This window comes from Barbus barbus (genome assembly GCF_936440315.1).
Source record: "Barbus barbus genome assembly, chromosome: 29".
Lineage (NCBI taxonomy): Eukaryota > Metazoa > Chordata > Actinopteri > Cypriniformes > Cyprinidae > Barbus > Barbus barbus.
Genome location: NC_136757.1, coordinates 15,537,866 through 15,559,547, shown reverse-complemented (window position 1 = coordinate 15,559,547; position 21,682 = coordinate 15,537,866). Strand labels below are relative to the sequence as shown.

The 21,682-nt window shown below is 36.6% G+C and overlaps 1 protein-coding gene across 2 annotated transcripts; it reads right to left on the bottom strand.

Annotated features, from left to right (window-relative positions):
* Positions 1 to 147: 147 nt before the first annotated feature.
* LOC306848869 (kelch-like protein 12) lies at positions 148 to 21,623 on the bottom strand. Of its 2 annotated transcripts, none has more exons than XM_079383637.1 (12): positions 21,432 to 21,592; positions 20,369 to 20,607; positions 15,560 to 15,713; positions 12,650 to 12,867; positions 6,477 to 6,626; positions 3,986 to 4,100; positions 3,705 to 3,811; positions 3,311 to 3,506; positions 2,781 to 2,939; positions 2,468 to 2,566; positions 1,212 to 1,398; positions 148 to 1,090 (listed from the first exon to the last, which is right to left on the bottom strand). In XM_079383637.1, the coding sequence occupies exons 2-12, from the start codon at positions 20,549 to 20,551 to the stop codon at positions 964 to 966; spliced, it is 1,695 nt and encodes a 564-aa protein (XP_079239763.1). In that variant the 5' UTR covers positions 20,552 to 20,607; positions 21,432 to 21,592; the 3' UTR covers positions 148 to 963. The 2 variants fall into 2 exon arrangements, with proteins under 2 accessions (XP_079239763.1, XP_079239762.1); XM_079383636.1 differs by having other exon boundaries at positions 162 to 1,090; positions 21,439 to 21,623.
* Between the last annotated feature and the right edge of the window lie 59 nt (positions 21,624 to 21,682).

The window sequence follows — 21,682 nt, the reverse complement described above, 5'->3', positions numbered from 1 at the left end:
TTTCTTTTGTTCGCCAGCTTTACTAAACAAAATTTCTGGGACATTATACAGGGCAACAAACAAACTATGAAGTCAATCACGCAACTTTTCCGGTTTGCTTAAAGTAAAAAATGTGCAGCAATAAATTCTCACAGGTAAGCCGATGCCGTGAAACCTCAATTGTGTTACATGATAAACAGACTTTTCCTTTATTGTCTTTATCATGAAGTCACACTATTAAAACTGCATACCACATCAATGATAAACTGCAGAACATCCACCATGCAAGTCATCCTTCATTCATATTAATGGGTCAGTTTCACTGAGAGAGCACAGCTAAATCCACCTGTGCATTCAGATTCACACTATTAAACATTTAAAACACCAGCTTCATGATTTCTCACTGATGGTTCTGTACATGATGATGGGAAAATCCCTGGTGCTTCAGGCAAGTATATAAAGGGTCGAGTCAATGGGTGGAGCCCCAGCAACCAGAGATGATGATGACTATGTCAAAACGGATGTCAAAGACAGGATTGACACAGATTACACAAAGCACCTCTGTTGACACATCCTGATAAAACCGGCAATGTTCACTTCTTCAGGAAGGATTCAGTCACTTGGGCAGTAAGGCATACACACACTTGTCTCTTCACTGAGACATTTTGACACCAGTAGATTATTATATTGCACTTTAAAGGACCCAACTGAGTGAATCTCACAGGGAACCAAAGATCACAGAGTCTGTTTGAAGAGGACAAAAACATGGTGGCGAAACACGTTGACTGTATCATAAACTTAGTGTTTTATCTCTCGTTAAGGGAAAACAAGGACTGAGATCTCAGATGGCAACAAAACTTGAATCCAAAAAGAGGAAAGAGTCATAAAAAGGCTGGTAATGAGATCTGATGCTCTGCTGAGCAGTGGAGTGCAGATTCCAGCGTCTAGATATAAAAAGCGCCTCTGTCAGAATCAAATCTCTTCTCATTTTTCTCTGAGCACACAAACTCCTGCGTCACAGCGTTGTGTTGCCATTGAAGTCACCACCTCCCAGCTGTCAATCACAGGGTCGTAACATTCAATGCTGCTGAGCAGTGAATTCCCATCATATCTGTAGAAAGAACACAGATGCAATATCAAAGCAAAAGATTACGACGTTCATTTATTTTCTGGTAGTAACCAAGACAAAGACCCAATAGAGAAGGGTCTACCATGCTACATTGACATCTTACCCTGCAATGGCATAAAGGCGGCCCCTCAGGACTGTGGCTCCTACGTAGCAGCGTGGTGTGGTCATATTGGCCACAGTGGCCCAATAGTCTGTGCGGATGTTGTACACCTCTACGGAAGACAGGTGGGCCGTGCCGTCAAACCCTCCGACAACATATATGTGATCATTCAACAAAGCCACACCAGCCCCTGTAGATGAATGCAGTCACAGTATATAGCAGTGGAGATCTGCAAATTATTGTTTGATCTCAAACTAATCATAAAAGAGTTTATATAGGGCAAAAGTTTACAAGTTTTTTTATCGTCTCTTCCATACATCATTTTACAATACTGTTTTTACTGTCTTTTTGATCAAATAAATCCAGCCTTGGTGAGCATAAGAGACTTCTTTCAAAAACAAATCTTACTGACCCCAGAAATTTGAACGGTAGTGTATGCAACATGCCATATGTAGAAATGTTTCTATTCACTTAAACATTTCTTAGCCCCTGTTATAGAATATGATAATGTGTTAAAGTGATAGATCACCCAAAAATGAAAATTACTACATGATTTACTCACCCTCAAGCCATCCCAGATGCATATGACTTTCTTCTAATAAAAGCCTTCTGAAGTGAAGCAATGCATTTGTGCAAGAAAAATATCCATATTTAAAGCTTCATAAATCATAATCTCTAGCTTCCGCTAGCTGTCGTATGCGCGTTCACAAGAGAGTAGCGTTCCAGCGGATGACGTAGGCGTAGTGTAAATTCAGGTGAGATATGACGAACGCAGAAGCGCAAAACAAAACACCGGTCATGATTAGAAGTACAAAATGAGAATTTGCAAAGAAAATTGTTGAAGGATTTCAGTAAGAGGAGACTGGTTTTCCTTTGCAGTAAATACAACTTGTTTTTTGTGAGACTAGCATTTTTTTAACGCCTCTCTCTCGTGAACACGCATATGACAGTTAGCAGAAGATAGAAATGATTAGTTAAATATGGATATTTTTCTTATACAAATGCATCACTTTACTCCAGAAGGCCTTTATTAACCCCCAGAGCTGTGTGGCGCACTTTTTATGATGGATGCTACACAATCTCAACCACCATTCACTGCCATTATAAAGCCTTTTTTAATATAACTCATTGTATTCTTCTGAAAGAAGAAAGTCATGTACACCTAGGATGGTTTGAGGGTGAGTAAATCATGAAGTAATTTTCATTTTTGGGTGAACTATCACTTTAACATGTTAAGAAGGATTTTCATGTGAGTGTACCTGAGCGCTTGTTGGCCATGGGAGTGACGCTGGTCCAGTGTCCTGTGTGAGGGTCATACCGCTCTACAGAATTCAGGATGTTCAGACCATCATAACCACCTGAATCCACAACAAAACACAATGTTTACCATGTCTAAAAAGCTACATGTCTATCTGAACATGTCTGTGCTAAGCCCTTCTGAGTTGCTGCCATTATGTATGCTACTAGTTATGAGCAACTGTATTTCTGGATTCTCAGCACAAGAGGACCAAAAGAAATTGCCACAGACTTCCAGTCATATTCATTTACCTTTTACAGCAAACAAAACATTACCTAAACAGTAAATGAGTCCACTGGCTACAACGAGTCCTGCTCCCTCCCTGGCAGTCTGCATATCTCCCAGCATGCTCCACTGGTCAATATTGGGGTCATAACGCTCCATGCTGGTGTGACGTCTACTACCATCAAATCCACCCGCAACATAGATCATATCTATGAAAGAAAAAAAAAAAAAATCAGTCTAAGCATGACTAGTTCTGAAAATAACATTTTGATTGACACAAAGCTGGTTTGTTCAACCGACTTGCAAAAGAGAAGTGCTTCAGGCGATGTAGCCTAAGAACACTGTTTGAAGAAAATCATCCTGCTGTGCATCCACCAAACCCACATAATTCAGACTCACTGAACTCGTTTGGTTGGCAGATTCAGTTTCAGGCTTATGTGAACTATACTGCTTTATTCAAATCTCATGTGCTTAAAAGTCTTCAAAAACGCAACCCATCTTGACGCAGAATCCAAAAGAAACTACTAAAACTCTACAAATGTGCGAAAACAAGCATCGTGTCATCGTTCTGAATAGATACCTCCGAGAGTTGTAGCTCCTGCAAGGCCTCGGCGTACATTCATTGTGGCGACAGAGTACCAGACTCCATCTTCATCTGCTGTATAGTCTAAACACTCAACTGAACTCAAGCGTGATCGGCCATCGTATCCACCGATAACATAGACACGATCATTCAGGGCGATGGTGGCAACATAACGTCGCTTCCTTGCAATATTCTGGAACATAAATATGCTTTGAGACAAATAAACCGCTGGTCAAATTACTGTCAAAATTCATACAGCATTACACTTTATCACATTAACATCAAAAAAAAAATACAGGCAGACATGCTGTTTGCCTCGGTGGCACTGTTGCTCACTGATATTGTGCAAATGTTTTTTTATCAACATATATATGGACAACATATAACTTACAGGAAGAAAGCTCCACTCTCTGGTTTTTGGATCATACTTCTCAACAACGTCAATGGGTGATTGTTGGCTGCCAAATCCGCCAATTACCAAGAGAACCTCTTTGGCACCTAAAACCCATTCCAATGTCAAAAGGTTGTTATAAAAGGCTTCACAAGGAGATCATGAACATGTTAAGACACACAAAACTAATTCAGCGAAAGAGTGAACTGACATAATGATTTATATATACACTGAGGATCAATTTGAGGCCTAAATACTGAAAACACACAGAGGCATCAGACCGAGTCTTGCTTGGGTTCGAGGACTCTGCATCTCGCTGCGTAACTCTGGACGGAGGTGAAACTTCTTTGCTTCATCCACCAAATCTCGACAAGGCAGACTGCAGCGTATCAATGCCTAAAACATAGACCCAACACTCAATACAATATACAAATATCATGCAATAATGCACACAAAATAACACACTATACACGCAAATAGTAGTGCTGGTCCTGATGGCTTGAAAGCTTTGTTAAATCTGCTGCCCTTGTATTAATGTATGCTCTTGCTGATTGAATTTGTCTCTGTCTACTTGTTGAAATGTGCAAGAGTTACTCGTTTTTTGTGGTAATTATCTGATGTAAATAACTATCGTCCAATTTCTATTATTTGTTGTATTACAAAGTTTTTAATAGAAACTTTTTAAAAATAAACTAATTTTTAATCAATTATCATTGTATAATGACTGAGTATATTAACTCATAAGTATTCTCTCTCCATTTCAGTCTGGTTTCAGACCTAACTTTTCTACTACAACTGCTCTTTTAAAATTCACAAATGATTCCACAGGTGCCTTTTTCATCAACATTTCTAAGGTTTTTGATATAGTCAATCATCACCTTCTTGGTAAACTGTATTCTCTTGGTTTAACTAAAAATGCTCTTCTTTTTGGTTTGGTTTAAAGGGGTCATCGGATGCCCATTTTACACAAGTTGATATGATTCTTTAGGGTCTTAATAAAGTCTGTAACATACTTTGGTTAAAATTTTTCAATGGTACTGTAAAAACACCTTCTTTACCCTGTCAAAATCAGCTCTGTTTTCAGCACGCTGTTGTGGTCCATGTTGCTTTAAATGCTCGTGAGCTCTGCTGACCCCGCCCCTCTCTTTCGTGGGGTGACGAGCAGACCATAGATGTGTGTAGATTTCCTATTCAACCGCTCCAGACACGCTGACGAGTCAGCCATTTTGCATTCACCATAATAATCAATGAATATTGAAAGATATACAAGCGTATAACTTGCTGTTGAAGATTGGCCCATAGAAACAGTCCATAATGAGGCATCTAGGTATATATATATCTATGGAGCATACTAAACTTCAGCCGCGAAACTGGCTAACTAGCACATTATTAGGAAAGGTGATTTGTAAAGATTCATAAAAACCCTTACACTCACTTCTTCTGTAGATAAAGCTGGATCACAAATGATTCGGGCGAACATGGATGCATTTATGTAGATCGGGGATCGGCACATTCCCTTCAAACTGAAAGTAACGTTAATCCTCTGCGGCTCAGATGTTGGGAGTAAATGACGACTGCTTTATTCATTATTACATCCAACAACTAAACACTTCAGTCGCTTAATCGGAGACATCTTGTCTTCCCCTGCACCTGAGTCGACACAATGATGGACTGTTTACAGTTCACTCAGCTCACTCAGGGCGGGTCGAAGGTAAGACGGCTTGTCAATCAAATATCGTGGGGGGCCTGTACAGAACTACGTCATTCTGACAGGGCTCTCAGAACAGCCTGATTTGAGAAAGGGGATTTTAAAATAGGGATTAAAAAAAACACTGGGTGGATTTATCATTATAGGATGGATTGTAGACACACTTCCAACACACATTTAGGTTCAAACAACTTGTAAATTTAATTTTGTATCCGATGACCCCTTTAAGGTTTTTCTCAAGGTTCTACTCTGGGACAACTACTTTTTTCTATTTTGATTAACTTTTAATTTACCTCAAATATGCCTAAATTGTTCAGTACACCTTTGAGCCGATGACACTGTTATTTAAACTAGTGTCACTAATTCTAATTAGTTTCAAATTCAGAATTCTTAATCTGATTTTAACTCAATATGCTTATGCTGAATAAGTCTTGTTGAATGATGTTTGGTACACAATGTTGTTCTTTTTAATTTAATTTGAATATTACTTTTTACGATGGTTTACCTCTTGATAATGTTGATTGATTTAAATATCTTGGTCTTTGGAATGATCATGAACCTACTTTTATGCCCCAAATTGATTATATTAAATAGAACATGGTTGTGTTTACTTTATGTTCACTTAATGTTCTACATTTCAAGTTATGAAAGAATTGTTCTTCTTGCTTTGAGATCTATTACTTCCCTTTATTGCTTTAGGCTATCTTTATTTTCCTATCTTAACTTTTGCATGTGTTTCATTTGTCTCATGTTGATATTACTTATGTATATTGTTAATTTTTGTAATTTATTTGTGGTTTGTGGGTGTGGGGGACAGATTGAACATTTAATTTGTTCTGTATATTTGTAGTGTGTACATGTTTTGTATGGTTGTTTTGTTTGCGTTTTTAGGACGCACTTTTTTTAAATGAGATGTTACATATCAAGGGGCTATCCTTTCAATAAATTCAATTCAAATGCACTGGTGGGGATGTCGACCCCATGAACATTAAACATCTTTGCTTCTAACTGCAGCATCCTATGCATTCATGCAGTCAGCATGTATTTGATTAGCAGAATCTGACCTCTATATCAATGACATCAGTGATGTATCGTGGGGTGAGCAGTGGCATGCGCACATACTCCAGCAGATCGGGCAGGTATGGCTCCCTCTCTTTTTTGTTGTGCTTCACCCAGTTCAGAACTGCCTCGAATACAGGCTCCTCTGAGTCAACCTACACACATAACACACAGATTTGTTCAGGCAGAAACCCCTGTAGCAAAACTAACTTTATTTGTTGCTTTTAATTTTCATGGTTTTAGATCTGCGTCTTCTCCAAGTAACCATAAATTTAAGTCCAAACACTGTAATTATACCTTTAGAATAAATGGACGGTGGTGAGAGACAGGAATTTAACAACATAAAAGGCAGATGTTTTTGTTTGAGAGAGTCCATGTGTATAAAACAAGAAAAAAAAGCAGGGTTACACTTGTGTCTGCACTTGTGTTTTTTGCATTTTCTTCATTACTAAAAGTGGCTAAAAGTCTCAAAAACACAAAAGAAATATAATTTCAAACTTGTGGCCAAATATGTTGTTCAAAACCAGTTTGAACTAATGATTAATGTCTAACTCGGACCAGTAAGTGTGTGAACTATTGAGTACATTCTATAATAGGGATGCACCGATGTATCAGCCACCGATATTTGATTATTTTGAAGTCATCGGCATATTGGAAATAGCATGAAAAGGGCCGATATGGTTTATTAATTAACTGCATGGAGTCAATGAGTTGCATGTCTGTTGCATAGTCCAACATTTTTATCTGGGCAAAATAATTAAAATATTTGCCAAAACAAAATAAAATCTGTACAAAATATAGTTTGTCAGACGGCATAGTATGGCCTATGCAAATGTGACGCTGACGCATCCAACGAGTGAAATGCCCATGCTCAGTTGTAAATTCATCATAGGTAAATGGCAATGGCAATGCCCCAGCATTAGTTTATCTGAGGATGTCACGAACCACCAAGCATTAGGCCTACATTTAAGTGAAAATTAATGGTAATATTCAGCTTTTTGTGTGTTTGAAACCAGCAAAAATGGCAGGATAGTGTACAACACGGATTCACACAAGGTCACATCACGCACCTGCAGTGCTTCTGTGAATGGAGAAAACTAGGAATGGGACGATACACTACCTCCCGATTCGATACTATCACGATACTTGGGTGCCGATATGATATGTATTGCGATTTTTTAAAGAATTTTCAATTCTACAAGTATTGCGATTTGATATTGCTATTTTTGTTTTTAACTCTAGACCAGTGGTCGGCAACAGGCGACCGCAGCCAGATTATTTTGATAGCGGCTGATTCTGAAATAGATCTGTCATGAAAGCAACAGTTACTCACAATCAGAGTACGTGAGCAGAGCGGTGTGATTTTGACTGGAGCGAGGAGCGGATTTTTAAAAAGTCGGCGCTTCATAGTTTTCACTTGCTCCAAGAGCGCTCCACCACCGCTCCATCACGATTACAATTCATGCCAACAGCCTGTAATATAACTGCATATTTAACAAGAATTCACATGTTAAACATATTTAGCTAGCTTGAAAGAGAAGCATCTCAAATCAGAAAGAATGTGATGGTATGATAGCTATGATAGTTCTCAAGGAATTTGTTTGTTCCTTCTAGATACTGAATATTTTCAGCTGAAAGCATGATTTAAACAAGTACTACAACACTTATTCACAGGCAATCGCTCTCTCGATAATGCATTCAAACAAATGAACAAATGTAATCTTACAGTGCTACTTCTTCTGTATCAGATTTCGAATGAGCAGAACTCTGTAAGAAATGCATCGATCCGTAGGTAAAATAACTGACGAAAACGTACTGTTATTTTCATCACAAACAGAATTTGCACAGCAAAAAGCAGCAATTATACCTTTTAATGCTGACAACTATGTTATTAGCTTGTCATGTGGTAGGAAAAAAGTTTGCACACTAGTGCTCCAATAAGCCACGTTGAAACTGTCCTTTTTTTTCTTTTTTTTATATACGTTATGAACAGAACTGAGATATTTCAAACCTACTGAAATACTTTTCATGAGATAGCAAAGGCAGAACGGTGTTTCTGATATCAGCGAGCGAGGAGTGGAGCGGGAAATGATGAACTGGAATTGTATTGGTTTTAATGTAAACTATAATGGTGTCTTGTCTACTGGTATTTGATGCATTCTATTGGTGGGGTGTAATCTAGCAGATGGCAACCAATAGAACAACAGTAATTCCTATTGGAATAATGCCCAAAACAAAAAGGATTTTGCAATGGTTTTTATGGAAACTATAAGAATTTCTGTGATGGTTTCTATTGTTTTTGTTTTTTCAGCAGGGTAATGATACTCATACTGTAATGCACATTTTTGACAATATTGAGCTGAAGCTTGACTTTGCAAATTTAAAAAAAAAAAAAAAAAAAAAAAAAATCGCAATCTCAATATCTGTCAAAATAAATAAATAAATAAAATCGCAATTAGATATTTTCCCCAAATTGCACAGCCCTAATTAATTTCTTAAATTATCCTTTGACTATGTTCTGGCCCGCCATATAGTGGCGAAATTATTTTTGGCCCGATGCCAAACTTACTTGCCACCCCTGCTCTAGACCATGGGAAAAAGTTAAATGATACACTTAATATACAGACTGTGACAATTAAAAAAAACAAAAAGAAAAAAACATCTTAGCAGTTACTATTGCGATTCGATATAATTTATTGTGATTTTTGTTTGCTTAAAGACTAGACAATGGAAAATAGTTGATTATACCCTTAAAAGAGACTGTATATGATGAGTCATATTAACAAAAACAATGCATCACATCTTTCTAAACTTTTATTTCAGGAGCATACACATACACAGTGTATATTTAAAGTACCAAAACCCTGAACTTGCACATGAATATAATAGTCAAATGTTCAACAAAATGAGTAGAAAAAATACTTTCTGAAATAAATAAAGAGCTATGTTACTTTGCAAACCGTTTCCGTCATGTTTAGTCATGTTTTCCCGGCAGTTGGGATTCAAAACGTGAAGGTGTGGAAAGAATTCTGGAAGAGGTTTGATCCTCTGCCTCAGTTACTGTTTTGCTTTCTCGCGCTGGCTTTAAACGTATATGACGTCATGTAATGCAGCGGCACTGCGCACGCAGAACAATCGTTGTATCAAAGCACCGCGAGAGCTACAGAGAGCAGACGCTCCGCATGCTTTCGAAGCTCTCTCGCAGTACTTGGAGTAAGCATTTTAGCACTTCCGGTTCCAGCGTCCCAGAGTCAATGCGTTTTTTGAATGGGATTTTGGTTAAATCCCTTAAATAAGGTCTGTGGTTCACACAAGCACAAGATCCTTCCACGTTTTATTCTACGACATAAAACACACCAGTTACACCATACTAGTGATTTTTTTTTTAAACTGTTATGTCAAACAGTTTATCAATTTACACTATTTTCCAGTTGTAGTATAATTTGTAATACAATTCATTTTAGAATAACCAATGAATAGTTTCCCGCATTTTATATTGTTGTTCAACAATGTTTTTTTTTTTTTGCTTTGCCCCGAAATGCGACAAGTCTTCGGAGGGAAGATGCTAATTTTATCGCTTACTGATACGGAGACTCTGGTTCGCACCATAAGGTAAACTCATATTACGATTATTACATGTAAACACCACATTTACCGGCTTTACGCGGTGAAAGTGAAACTTTAATGATGCATAGTGCTTAAAGCCACTTAAAATTAAATGTTTACGGCCACGTGAAGCTGTTAGAAAGCATATAGATTGAGGATTTCCTAGAAGCAAGGATAAAATTAAATTTTGTGTAACCACCCTAACATAATGAGAGCTGAAATGTGGTACTTCGTTCACTAAAATAAGTTTAATTTACCACATCCAAAAACTGGCTCACTCTGCTGTTATTTAAAAGATTAAATACGCGGCGATACGTTTTAAATTCATATTAATCAAGGATTTATTTAATTTTAATGCACCTTATTTCGAAATGTACAGAAATACGTGCTTTAAATGTCCTTTAGTTAAGGTTATTTCATTTATTCATTATACTCTTAATTACTAATGTCTCATTTCAGTTTCAGTTTGGCTCTAGTTTTGTATTTATTCCAGTTTATATGAAAAGGTTCATGTAGCGTGGATTACAATTCATATACAGAGTAAATCCTTTTCACTGAACATGTTAAAAATAAGTTTGAAAAAGTTGTTGGGAGCGTGGTGGTGACGTTGAAGGCGAGTGACCGTGGTGGTGTAGTTTGCTTATAGCTTAAGTTTAGCTTTTCAGTCCTGGCGCTTTTATTTAGGCTTCAAAATTAGTCAAAGTTATATTATTTTGTGAAGATTATCTATAAATTTCATGAACTATGATTAAACACAGAGCTTATTTTTTGCGATAATCCAAAAGCCTATGGAAAAATCCTATTGGCTTTTTGTCGAGGGAACCAGTTTCATGCTAACAGCCGATCCGCCTACAGAGTGACGTCATAGTTCCACCACTCTATAGGTATGACCATAAATTAAGGAGTAACAGTTGGGAAAACAATGCAGTGATCGCGTTGGTGCCTCACACACACATACAACACATTTTTCTAACTTGACATTGCAGCCTGTTCACTATCAAAATAAAATACAGTTGAAGAAACATAAAAAAAGTTACACTGCTCAATTTAAATAGCCAAGTCTATAGTGCAGTCTGTGCCGTTCAGTGTAACCAGTGCGTGCCTCTATGCTATAGCCTACATGTGAAGGATGATGTTTTATGTCGATAATGCAAGTGAAGAACAAAGCCTAAAGTTAACCTAATAAATAATATTGTAGCATCCAGATACGTCACGAATATAGAAACATTTGGATTCATGCAGAATGAGAGAGGTAGGCTTCAGTTTCGCATTTAAATTAATTCATTTTGGTTTGATGCTTATATTTAGCCTAAATACAACTTTAGAGGACTTGTTTTGGAGAGAAGGAAACTAAAATTGCCTAATTGTGTTTGTAATTTTGCTTTTATTTATTTATTTGTATTTATTTATCCTACATTATTTCTGAATGTAATAATAAAATGCAACGTACATACGTTTTCCCCTCAACGTTTTCCCCTCAAAATGCTTATAGGAGTAGCATTTTTTTATCCATGCGGCAAACATTTTTTAATATGTTGAAGAAATACTTTAATGTTTTTAAAGCATTGACAGTTTTTTCTTTTGTTTAATACATTTGGTCAAAATGTAGAAAAGATTATGCTGTATTGGCTGTATTTGACTAAGCATAAGTACCAGATAAAGACTCTCTTCGTGATTTTTTAAAATATTTTTGAGTAAAGAAAACGCTGTACTTTATTATTATTATTATTAGTAGTAGTAGTAGTAGTAGTAGTAGTAGCAGTAGTAGTATTATAGGCAAAGAAAACGTTTAAAAAATAATGTTACTGAACGCAGGAACAGAAACGTTAATATACTGATTCTGCTCGGAGTGATCCAATCCCAATCTGAGCACATGAATGACCAAGCAAACGATATTTAGAAAGTCACAAAATTCTAGATGATACAGAAGATAATATCATATATCTATATTCTATAGAGCTCAGTGAGTAGAAAACATGTCTGTAGTGAATGGTAATGAATGATTTTGCAAGTTATTTTAATTTTACAGATTGTATTTCAATCATTTTAAAGGTGTGATGTATCGAACAGTTTATAGACAACAAGTGAAGTTAATCACAATTTGTTTTATGTAACAAAAACATTTACTTTACTTACGTTTAGTCATTTAGCAGACGCTTTTGTCCAAAGCGACTTACAAATAAGAAAAAGTAACTAAAACTAAAAGTTACAACTCTATAAATACTATGTTTAAGAAAATAAAGAAATTAAATAAAATTGACATGCATATAACATTTCAATAATAAACAAATAAATGGAAAAACTAAAATAAAAAGCGATACTTCTATTTAGTTTGGAAACCATGTATAAATAAGTGACAGAAATTAATCATTTCCATCATTTTGAATTCAGATGATTTTATTTGGGTTTTAAAATGTAATTATTTTGTTTTGTTTTGACTACGTCTGTATGTTTCTGACTTGAATAATGTAACGATGAATGCCCAACAAAGGTACAAGTTTCCCAGATGCACTTGAAGGCATTGACTCGTTCAGACTGAAAGAGCAAAGAAGGTCAATGCAGACAATCTTACCTGGATCTCATCACACTTGATAAGTTTTTCCACCTCGCTCTGACTGAGCAGCATAAACTCTTCCTGTTGCACCACCTCAGCAAAATGTTTCTGTGAGAACAGTTCAGCTGCCTGCATCAAGTCCAGACAGTTGTGCGTTTCTGCAAAGTCTCTGATTCCCAGACAGTTAGATGGATCCAACTGACTATTAAGAAAATCACAGCAAGCTCTCTTCACACCTGTGGAGAACCAACACACAAGTAACATCAGGCTGGCTTATCTGCATTAAATACAGCAGAATTACATCTAAATCCACAGCAGGTATATTAGCAAATGAAAAACAAGAAAATGCATTAAGCAGATATGAAAACCAAATTCAGTTATTTATATTGGAGATATATTATGTGTGACAGACAAATCTGCTTTGATTTAAGAACAGTCTTTTTTCCATTGGTAATTTAGCGTGCTGGGAAACGAGTCTTTGTTTTAATGCCGACCTCTGACTAGAACGGATTTGCCTGAGGGATTTGGCTAGTTATACGGCTCTTAATGGCAACTACCATTTTCTTCTGTTCAAAGCAACCCAGAAGCCCAATGCTACAACCGTCATTCTTGACAGAAGGGAAGGTGTTACCTAGGTGTCAAGCTACATTTTGTTTGTGCCAAACATAAATGTTTTACTTTCAGGATGAAGTACGTTCAAAAATACTTTTAGGCTTTGTCACAGGGCTTTTGAGTTTTTTGCCACAACCTTTGTCAGAGACGTCCTCTAGTTTGAGTACTCAAGAGATTTTGTTGATGCCTGAAAAGATTCTCCCATTTCAGACAACGTACAATTGCTCTACTTGTCATGTTGCTCAATTTGGTAGAAGTGCTAGATCTTAAATATCTGGGTATCTGGGATGTGTTGTTTTCCATTTTGATTCCAAGGACACAGTGTTCCTTAGAAGGCTAAAAGCGATGCACGTCATTTTAGAACCATATACAGCTTTTTCTTCCACTTTCAATCTCAAAGTTGGACAGCGGTTACATAATTATATTGTATACATAATAGGAGACACAAAATTATTAAACTCTAATCCTGAGATGTGGGTATGACTGGTTGCACACCACATTTCAAAGGCAAGTGACTGAATATAATTCATGTTATTTTCGTATCTTAATCGTTTTAATGGATTTAAAAAGTCTTTTTATCCCACACATCTACAGTACGTTTTTAACTAAATTGGATGTATTCAGAGGAGATACAATACAACTGTAAAGATTTCAATAAGCTTTTTTTAGAAAATAAATAAATTTAGTAAGGACTCATTAAATTCTTTAAACAGTAAAGTAAATACTTCTACATTGTACCCACGACTGCACACCATCACACAACTCCAACATTTTCATTAAGTTTGCGGATGACACGACTGTGGTGGGTCTCATCAGCAACAGAGATGAGACAAACTACAGGAGCGAGGTGAGCCGCCTGGCCGGGTGGTGCAGTGACAACAATCTCTCTCTGAATGTGAAGAAGACGAAGGAGATTGTTGTTGACTTCAGGAGAGTACACACTCAGCATGCCCCTCTGACCATCAACGGTGCGACTGTGGAGAGAGTGAGCAGCACCAAGTTCCTGGGTGTGCACATCACTGAGGACCTCTCCTGGACAAACAACACTGTAGCACTGGCCAAGAAAGCACAGCAGCGTCTCTACTTCCTCCGCAAACTCAGAAGAGCCAGAGCCCCGGCCCCCATCATGTGCACCTTCTACAGAGGCACCATCGAGAGCATCCTAACTAGTTGCATCACTGTGTGGTATGGCGCTTGCAACGCATCCTGCCGCAAGTCACTTCAACGCATAGTGAGAGCAGCTGAGAAGATCGTTGGTGTCTCTCTCCCCTCCCTCCAGGACATCTACAGCACCCGTCTCACCCGCAAAGCCCTCCGCATTGCAGGCGATCCCACCCACCCGACACACAGCTTCTTCAGTCTGCTGCCATCAGGGAGGAGACTGCGGAGTCTCCAGGCGAGGACTAGCAGACTGAAGGACAGCTTCATACATCAGGCTGTCAGGAAGCTGAACAATATCATATCAATATCCTCATTTGTATATTTGTATAGTTGTATGTACATATGTTTAAACTGTATTTATCTGTATCTGAACGTGTTTAATGTTAACTGTATGCACCAAGGGTCTGAGAGTAATGCAATTTCAATTCTCTGTATGTATGTGCTGTACATGTGGAAGAATTGACAATAAAGCTGACTTGACTTGACTTGATTGTAACAAAAAATCTTTTATACAAATGTTCTTTTAAATGTTCTATTCAACAAATTATTTTGAAAAAAAAAACAAAAAACTATCATGTTTAAAGAAAAAAAAAACAAGTTCAAAAGCAGATCAACTTAACTGCTGACTGGTGTACATTAACTTAACATATGTCTGTTGATGTTTTCTAAAAAAAGCATTCCATACTTTTTTTAATGAAGACAGAGAAAACCCTCGGTTCTTAGAGATCAATCAGATTCTTCTGTAATCTTTATCTTCTGCAGCCGACCTCGAATAGCAGGTCTGTGGCAATAATTGCCCCCTAATCTCATGCAGGTTTGAACTTGTGTTTGTCTCCTTAACAATTAAGTCTCAGTGGGTCCTTATCATGCTTGGATCTCAGCAAGTATTCAATGTTCATTCCCTTATAACAGAAACAAAATCACATCATGCTGCCACATGTAACATAAACCAAAATTAATATATCATATAAAGCACAGGTAAAAAAAAACAAAAAAAAGCTTTATCATGTGCATTATTCAGATGTGCTGATCTTGTTATTTACTTTCAGTGTATTTAAGAAACCCATAAAGTTGTACAAGTAATCACATGGGTTTGGTAATATTAGAATCCCATAACAAAGAATCAACAATGTGAGCTGGTTTGTGTGTTTGTACCTTTGAGCTGCAGGAGACAGGCAGCGGGCAGCAGCTCCTGAACGTTTTCTACTGTAACCAGCACTGTCTCTGTGTAAACAAAATCCAACAGGATCTCCATAGTGGACGCTGTGAGACCCTGAATGTCCACAAAGGACTTCCCCTTTTCAGCAAGCTATAGAGCAACAAGAAAATGATGACACACAAACATATTTAACATGACATATTTTTGTAGGCCAAAACATGGAAGCAAGTTAACATTTTAGCATTTCCAGTTCTCATCTACTCACTAGTCTGCTTTTACAGTCTCACTGTGTTTATGATCACACTATCACAAACTATACTAAATCAAACTTCCATTGAAAATGTTTCAGTCCTACTTTATACTAGGTGTCTTTAAATACTATGTCCAAAATAATCAAATAAGGAACTGTAAGTTACAATAATCTGCAAAACACTTTTCCTGCTATTGAGGCAGGATACAGCTAAGGTTAGGGGCAGGTTTGGTGGTATGGTTAGTTTTAAGGGGTTGAGGTAGTGTCAACAGTATAATTATAGATGTAACTATAGAAGTAATTACAAGACCTAATAAAATCATGCACAAGTGGATTGTATAAAATGATTAATTTACATAGACATTTAATATAAAGTGGGTCCAATGTTTCTATAAAGACCAAAAATGTTGTCAGAAGCTGAAGTCATGCGAGTGGTGTAGTTCATTTATAGCCTAGGCTCGAAATTGCGACCATTTTGGTCGCATATGCTCCCATAATTTAATCTGTGCGACCTCAAAATATATTTAGGAGCATGTGCGCGAGTGCATATAATTGTTGTAGTGTGACCGGTTTTAATTTCTCTAAAAACATTCACAGTTATGTGCTTTAAAGCACAACCGTTTTTTGTTGTTGAGATGAGTTTTAGCCTACGTTGCTCAATGCGTCACAAACTTGTAGGTTATAAAGTGCTAATAAAATGTTTTCGTGGCAAGCTCAATGTTTCCTTGTTTATATCTTAATCAAATATTTGAGCCTATATATATATATGAGCATATATATATATATATATATATATATATATATATATATATATATATATATATATATATATATATATATATATATATATATATATATATATATATATATATATATATATACACACATTAACACTCGATCATTGCAGCCATACAGACCTGCATAACTATCGAATATTAAATCACTCAGAGCTGTAAATCTGTGCAATATACGTGAGCACTTTTAATGAGTAAAAGTGACCGTCTCTGTGATTAATATTTTTTTTATTTATTAAAGATATAACTATAACAACTAGCCTATTAAAAATCTAAAATCAGTAGGTCTAATATAGTACAGTGATTCCTGGTTCTTTTTAAAGGATTGAGCCACAAAACCAGTAATTTAATTTGTACATAGCCTATATATAAAAGTATAAATAAAAATGTTGCAGAGAAAATATGAACATTTATTGCTTAAATACGCACTAAAACACATTAATAATATTTGATTCGATTTAATTGGTCAGATTTAATAACAGCTGTTTTAGCAAACAAAAACATTTACAATAGGCCTATATACAAAATAATAATAATAATAATAATAATAATAAAATATAGTTAATTTTAAGGTTTAAATAAAGGTTTTCTTTCCCATTATCCACACATAAAACGCTCACGCTGATGGGCTATTTGGTATTATTGTCTTATTTTTCACCACAGTTGTTCTTTAAAATAAAACCATTTGCGGGTTTGTCCTATGTTTTACTGAACTACAGTGAATGATCATCATTTCCTAAGTTTGTGCTTATCCACCGATCCTAAAATAATGAATATGGGCAAAGAATAATATACAAATAGGCCTATACAAAATAGACAATGTACAAAATAGCAAAAAACACAATATATAATATAGACAATTATGTATGTACAGTTATGCACATATCATAACTGTACATACATTGTCTATTTTGTATATTATTCTTTTTATTATCTGTCTTGTCCCACTGTGGAGCTACTGTCACTAAAACAAATTCCTCGAATGTGTAAACATACCTGGCAATTAAGCTCATTCTGATTCCGGTTCTGATTACAAAACAGCTAAATCTCAAATAGTGGATCATTTTTATCAACATGGCCCAGCTAAAACTGCTCAATGACTACTTCGTGTAGCCTACTGTGAAAAGTTCAATAATATCTGACTTCATTTAACATGCTATAGCAAAGGAAGGACTATGGCCACGAATTAAGAATTTGTTCCCCAGACTTAATTTGTGAGCCGCTCATATTACACAGCTCTGTTCTGGCCGAAGTACTCGGAGATGCCGTCACCGAGCGTTTGACAGGAACTTAATCTTAATTCGTCATAAAAAAAAAAACAAAAAAAAAAAACACATTTGCTAATTAAGTCTAACTGAAATCGCTGTTGTTAGCACTTCATATTTCTGTCGTACAGCCAAACAGTGTAGATCATTCATAAAAACGTATATAAAAGAATGCTCATGCTCTAGCGTCTACACCAATAAGCTCTGCTGTATTATAAACCACTGAAATTGGGGGTGGGCGGAGCGACACGTGTCGCCCCACCTTAATGTTTCGCTCCGCCCCATCATCCAGGGTGCACTCTGGGGCTACTCAACGTTACCGCGGGAAATGCAAATGGCTGAAGAAGAGAGAAAATTAAAAAACACGGACAGATTTCTTTTGTAAACCACCTAAAGCTACAAATAATGCTGGTGATAGCGATCATGTGGTAAATGTTGACCGTTTTTTCCTCCAAAAATCAGCATGATTACAAATGTGATATTGATTTTATGCAACAGTTCAATAAACAAGAATATCTTTTTCTTATAACGAGCCTAAGCTATGGAATGCATTACCTGTGTTCATTAGGAATGCTGCTTCCTTAGACGCATTTTAAGAAGTTTCTTAATACAATCTCTTTAGTAAAGCTTTTAATGTATGATTATTTACTGTGATTCCATTTTGATATTATGTAGTTTTGGTTGATTTGTTATTTTGTTTGTATATGTTGTAGCGCTTTGAGTTTAAGAAAGGCACATTCTAAATAAAATGTATTATTATTATCTAAATGCAACTTCAGAAATTCAAATTCAAAGATGAATTTTGTTGATACCGATTTAATTTGCTTGATAACAGCCCAAATGTCTTATTATAATTGACTGATTAAATGTAAGAATTTGACTCAAATGACAATTCACACTTTTAGAAAAAAAATGGCTTAATTGTAAAATTACCATAAAAGGTAAAAAAACTATTTAAACTTATTGGAAAAGATAAATTTCTATCACTGCTGTGAACTGACCACCACACAGAATATGAATAATATCAAACTGTCCACGGTAGTCCTTAAGATCAGCACAATGACACACGCAGCAAAATATCGTCTAATTATCGTTATCAATAAAATCCTAGAAAATATCAAGATATCATTTTTTGTCAATATCGCACACCACTAGCTGCCGGGGTCATTCCGCGCAATTGCCAGAGCTGAATGTAAAATTCAACACCGCATACACCATCCTAACCCTTGTCAAAGAGGAGTTCTCTCTCTGTGTTTAACCAAACTCAGATTAATTTAGGTGGTTTACGAAAGAAATCTGTCAGTGTTCTTTTCATTTTCTCTCTTCTTCAGCCCTTTGCATTTCCCGTGGTAGTTAGCTCCCTGTCACCTGACAGCGGAAAACAGTGACTGGGTGATTGACAGCTAATATTTACCAATCTAAAATCTGCATTAAATTTAAGAATGTAAAGATGAAATCTGTTAATATATCATTTGTAGTTGAGGTGCTCCTAAATTTTTGCTGGTGCTCCTAACTTTTTAAAGTTGGGAGCACCAGTGCTAACAAGTAAAAAAGTTCATTTCGAGCCCTTTATCTTTTGCTGATTGCATTTAGGCTTTAAAATTGATAAAAGTTGTGTTTAGTTGTGAGGATTTTCATGATGAACAAAATGTGTAAAGGAATGCACTACACAACTTTTGCCCAGATTTACAGTCTAGAGAAGTTGACGCTAGTTGCCCAAAGTCAGAGCCACTCTGCAGATTTGAGTTGACAGACTTCACAGAAAATCATGTAGTACATACATATATATATAAAACGGTTACAAACTATGATTTTTTTAGCTTCAGACTATGCATCAATCCAATTGGAGGACATCAAACATTTTGAGCCATGTTTGATATTTTAAGAATTTGTTAAAAGAATTGTAACATATTCCAGCCTGCAGAATAATAAACTCACTGAGCTTTTTTTCTTCAATAATTTATTACAGGCCACTGCTATCACCATTATATAATATATATTCCTATAACACTATTTTTCTTACATTCACTATAAGAGAGATGAGTGACAACATTTTCAGTCAGTCTGCATCTAGCTTGACAGCTTGTGTTTTCTCTCCAGCAACTGAATCAACTTCACCATGTCTGAGAATAAAGACTGCCTGCACCTCCTACTGTAAAGAAGCAGAACTGCAACAAAATTAGATTTTTTTTTTTTTTTGACCTTTGTTCCAATTTTATTGATACAAAATAGGGCAGGAAATAATGAGGAGAAACGAGAAAAGCACAATCATGAGCCATATTTGAACTTAAATAACTACAGCACAGCATGTTGAAGTTTGTCCGCTAACTGCCATGTCAAAGACCCAGTGATTGTGACAATGACAGTGTATTACAGTGACATTAATTCAGATCATTATAGTATTTTAAGTCACATAATTGGTGAACAGACTGCTCCAAGACCACATTGATTTGTGTAACGTGAGAGATGAGTGTGCATATAGAGGGTATTTGTTACCTCACTGGTGAACATGGCACAGAAATAATCACTGCAGGCCGCCAACACAATGCGGTGGGCCGGGAAATCTGTGCCCTCCACCCTCAGAGTGATGTCGCACAGTGTGTTGCTTTTTCTCAGAGCGTTCATGGCATTCAAGATGGATTTGGCATGCGAGTTGGTCATGATGTCCTTGGGCGCCATGACGACAGGGGGTGGGGTGGAGTGACAAAACCTCAGGCACTGCAGGATGATGATTTCTGTAGGACACAAGCAATCTGTGACCAACACAGCTGATCCCAAATACACACAAAATCCAAACCCATATGACATTCTTTTTTCAGTGGAACATTAAAGACGATATTTTGTGTTTGAGACTGAGTTTTAAGTTGCGGTTCCCTTTGAATTCCATTTTTTGCTCATATGATGAAAATTGATGGGAATCAAAACTGTTTGGTTACCAATCTTCTTCAAAACATCTACTTTTATGTTCAACAGAAGAAAAAAGTGATTTGGGTTTTTAACGACATGGAGGGGAGTAAATGATGGCAGAATTTTCATTTTTGGGTGGACTATTCCTTGAATATCAGACCATGTTTGTCCATATCTGCTCTGTATTGTTGCTTAAAAGTTGACTGCTGTACATTATAATTTGATGAGAATGTTATTTAAAAAAAATATTAAACAAGAAGACCTTCCAAAGAAATCACAGCAAGAAACTGAACCTTAATGACAACTGGAAAAACAGTAAAATTATAGTTTCTCAATGATTTTCCATTCTTTTGGAAATATCAACCTTTTCAGTGGCTTCTTAAAAAGAGAGTGTAGATATATAAACAGCAATATGTTTTAGAACAGGTCTACCTGTCGGCTGTGATGGGCACTACACCTGTGTATTAGCGTAGACGGGAAACAGGAATCACTTCTTCGTATTTTATATATTTTTATTAGTATAACTTAATTGAAACGTGTTAGTGTAAATCAGGTGAGAGTTTAAGCCTCACAGAGGTGAGATGAGGCTACATGCTAAAGCTAACTGAAAACGTATGCTAACCCACACATAAACATCTCAGTTTAAACTCACAACGTACCGCGGATCCACAGCAGAACAGAAACGGGCCAGGACTGGATGACAGCACACGGCGGTCTAGCTGGACATCTGCTGGCACCCGTCACAGGGAGACCCTCGCAGGTGTGAACTTAATTAATTTTACTCCAGCAATGAACAGAACAGAGCTCACGTGTGCGCGCATCCCCAGCAAAACATTGCGACGTCACCAGCGCGCGTGCTCACAAGCACCGTGCTCGCGCGTTTCCTTAATGTCATCTCAAACA

Bases quoted from the DNA above. Each gene is read 5' to 3' on its own strand.
- LOC306848869 (XM_079383636.1), bottom strand. From the start codon at position 20,551: ATGGCGCCCAAGGACATCATGACCAACTCGCATGCCAAATCCATCTTG. The intron at 15,714-20,368 runs GTAACAAATACC...GTTGCTCTATAG, and splicing joins GTGCCATGTTCACCAGTGAG to CTTGCTGAAAAGGGGAAGTC. The intron at 4,101-6,476 runs GTCAGATTCTGC...TCTATGTTTTAG, and splicing joins CTGATGTCATTGATATAGAG to GCATTGATACGCTGCAGTCT.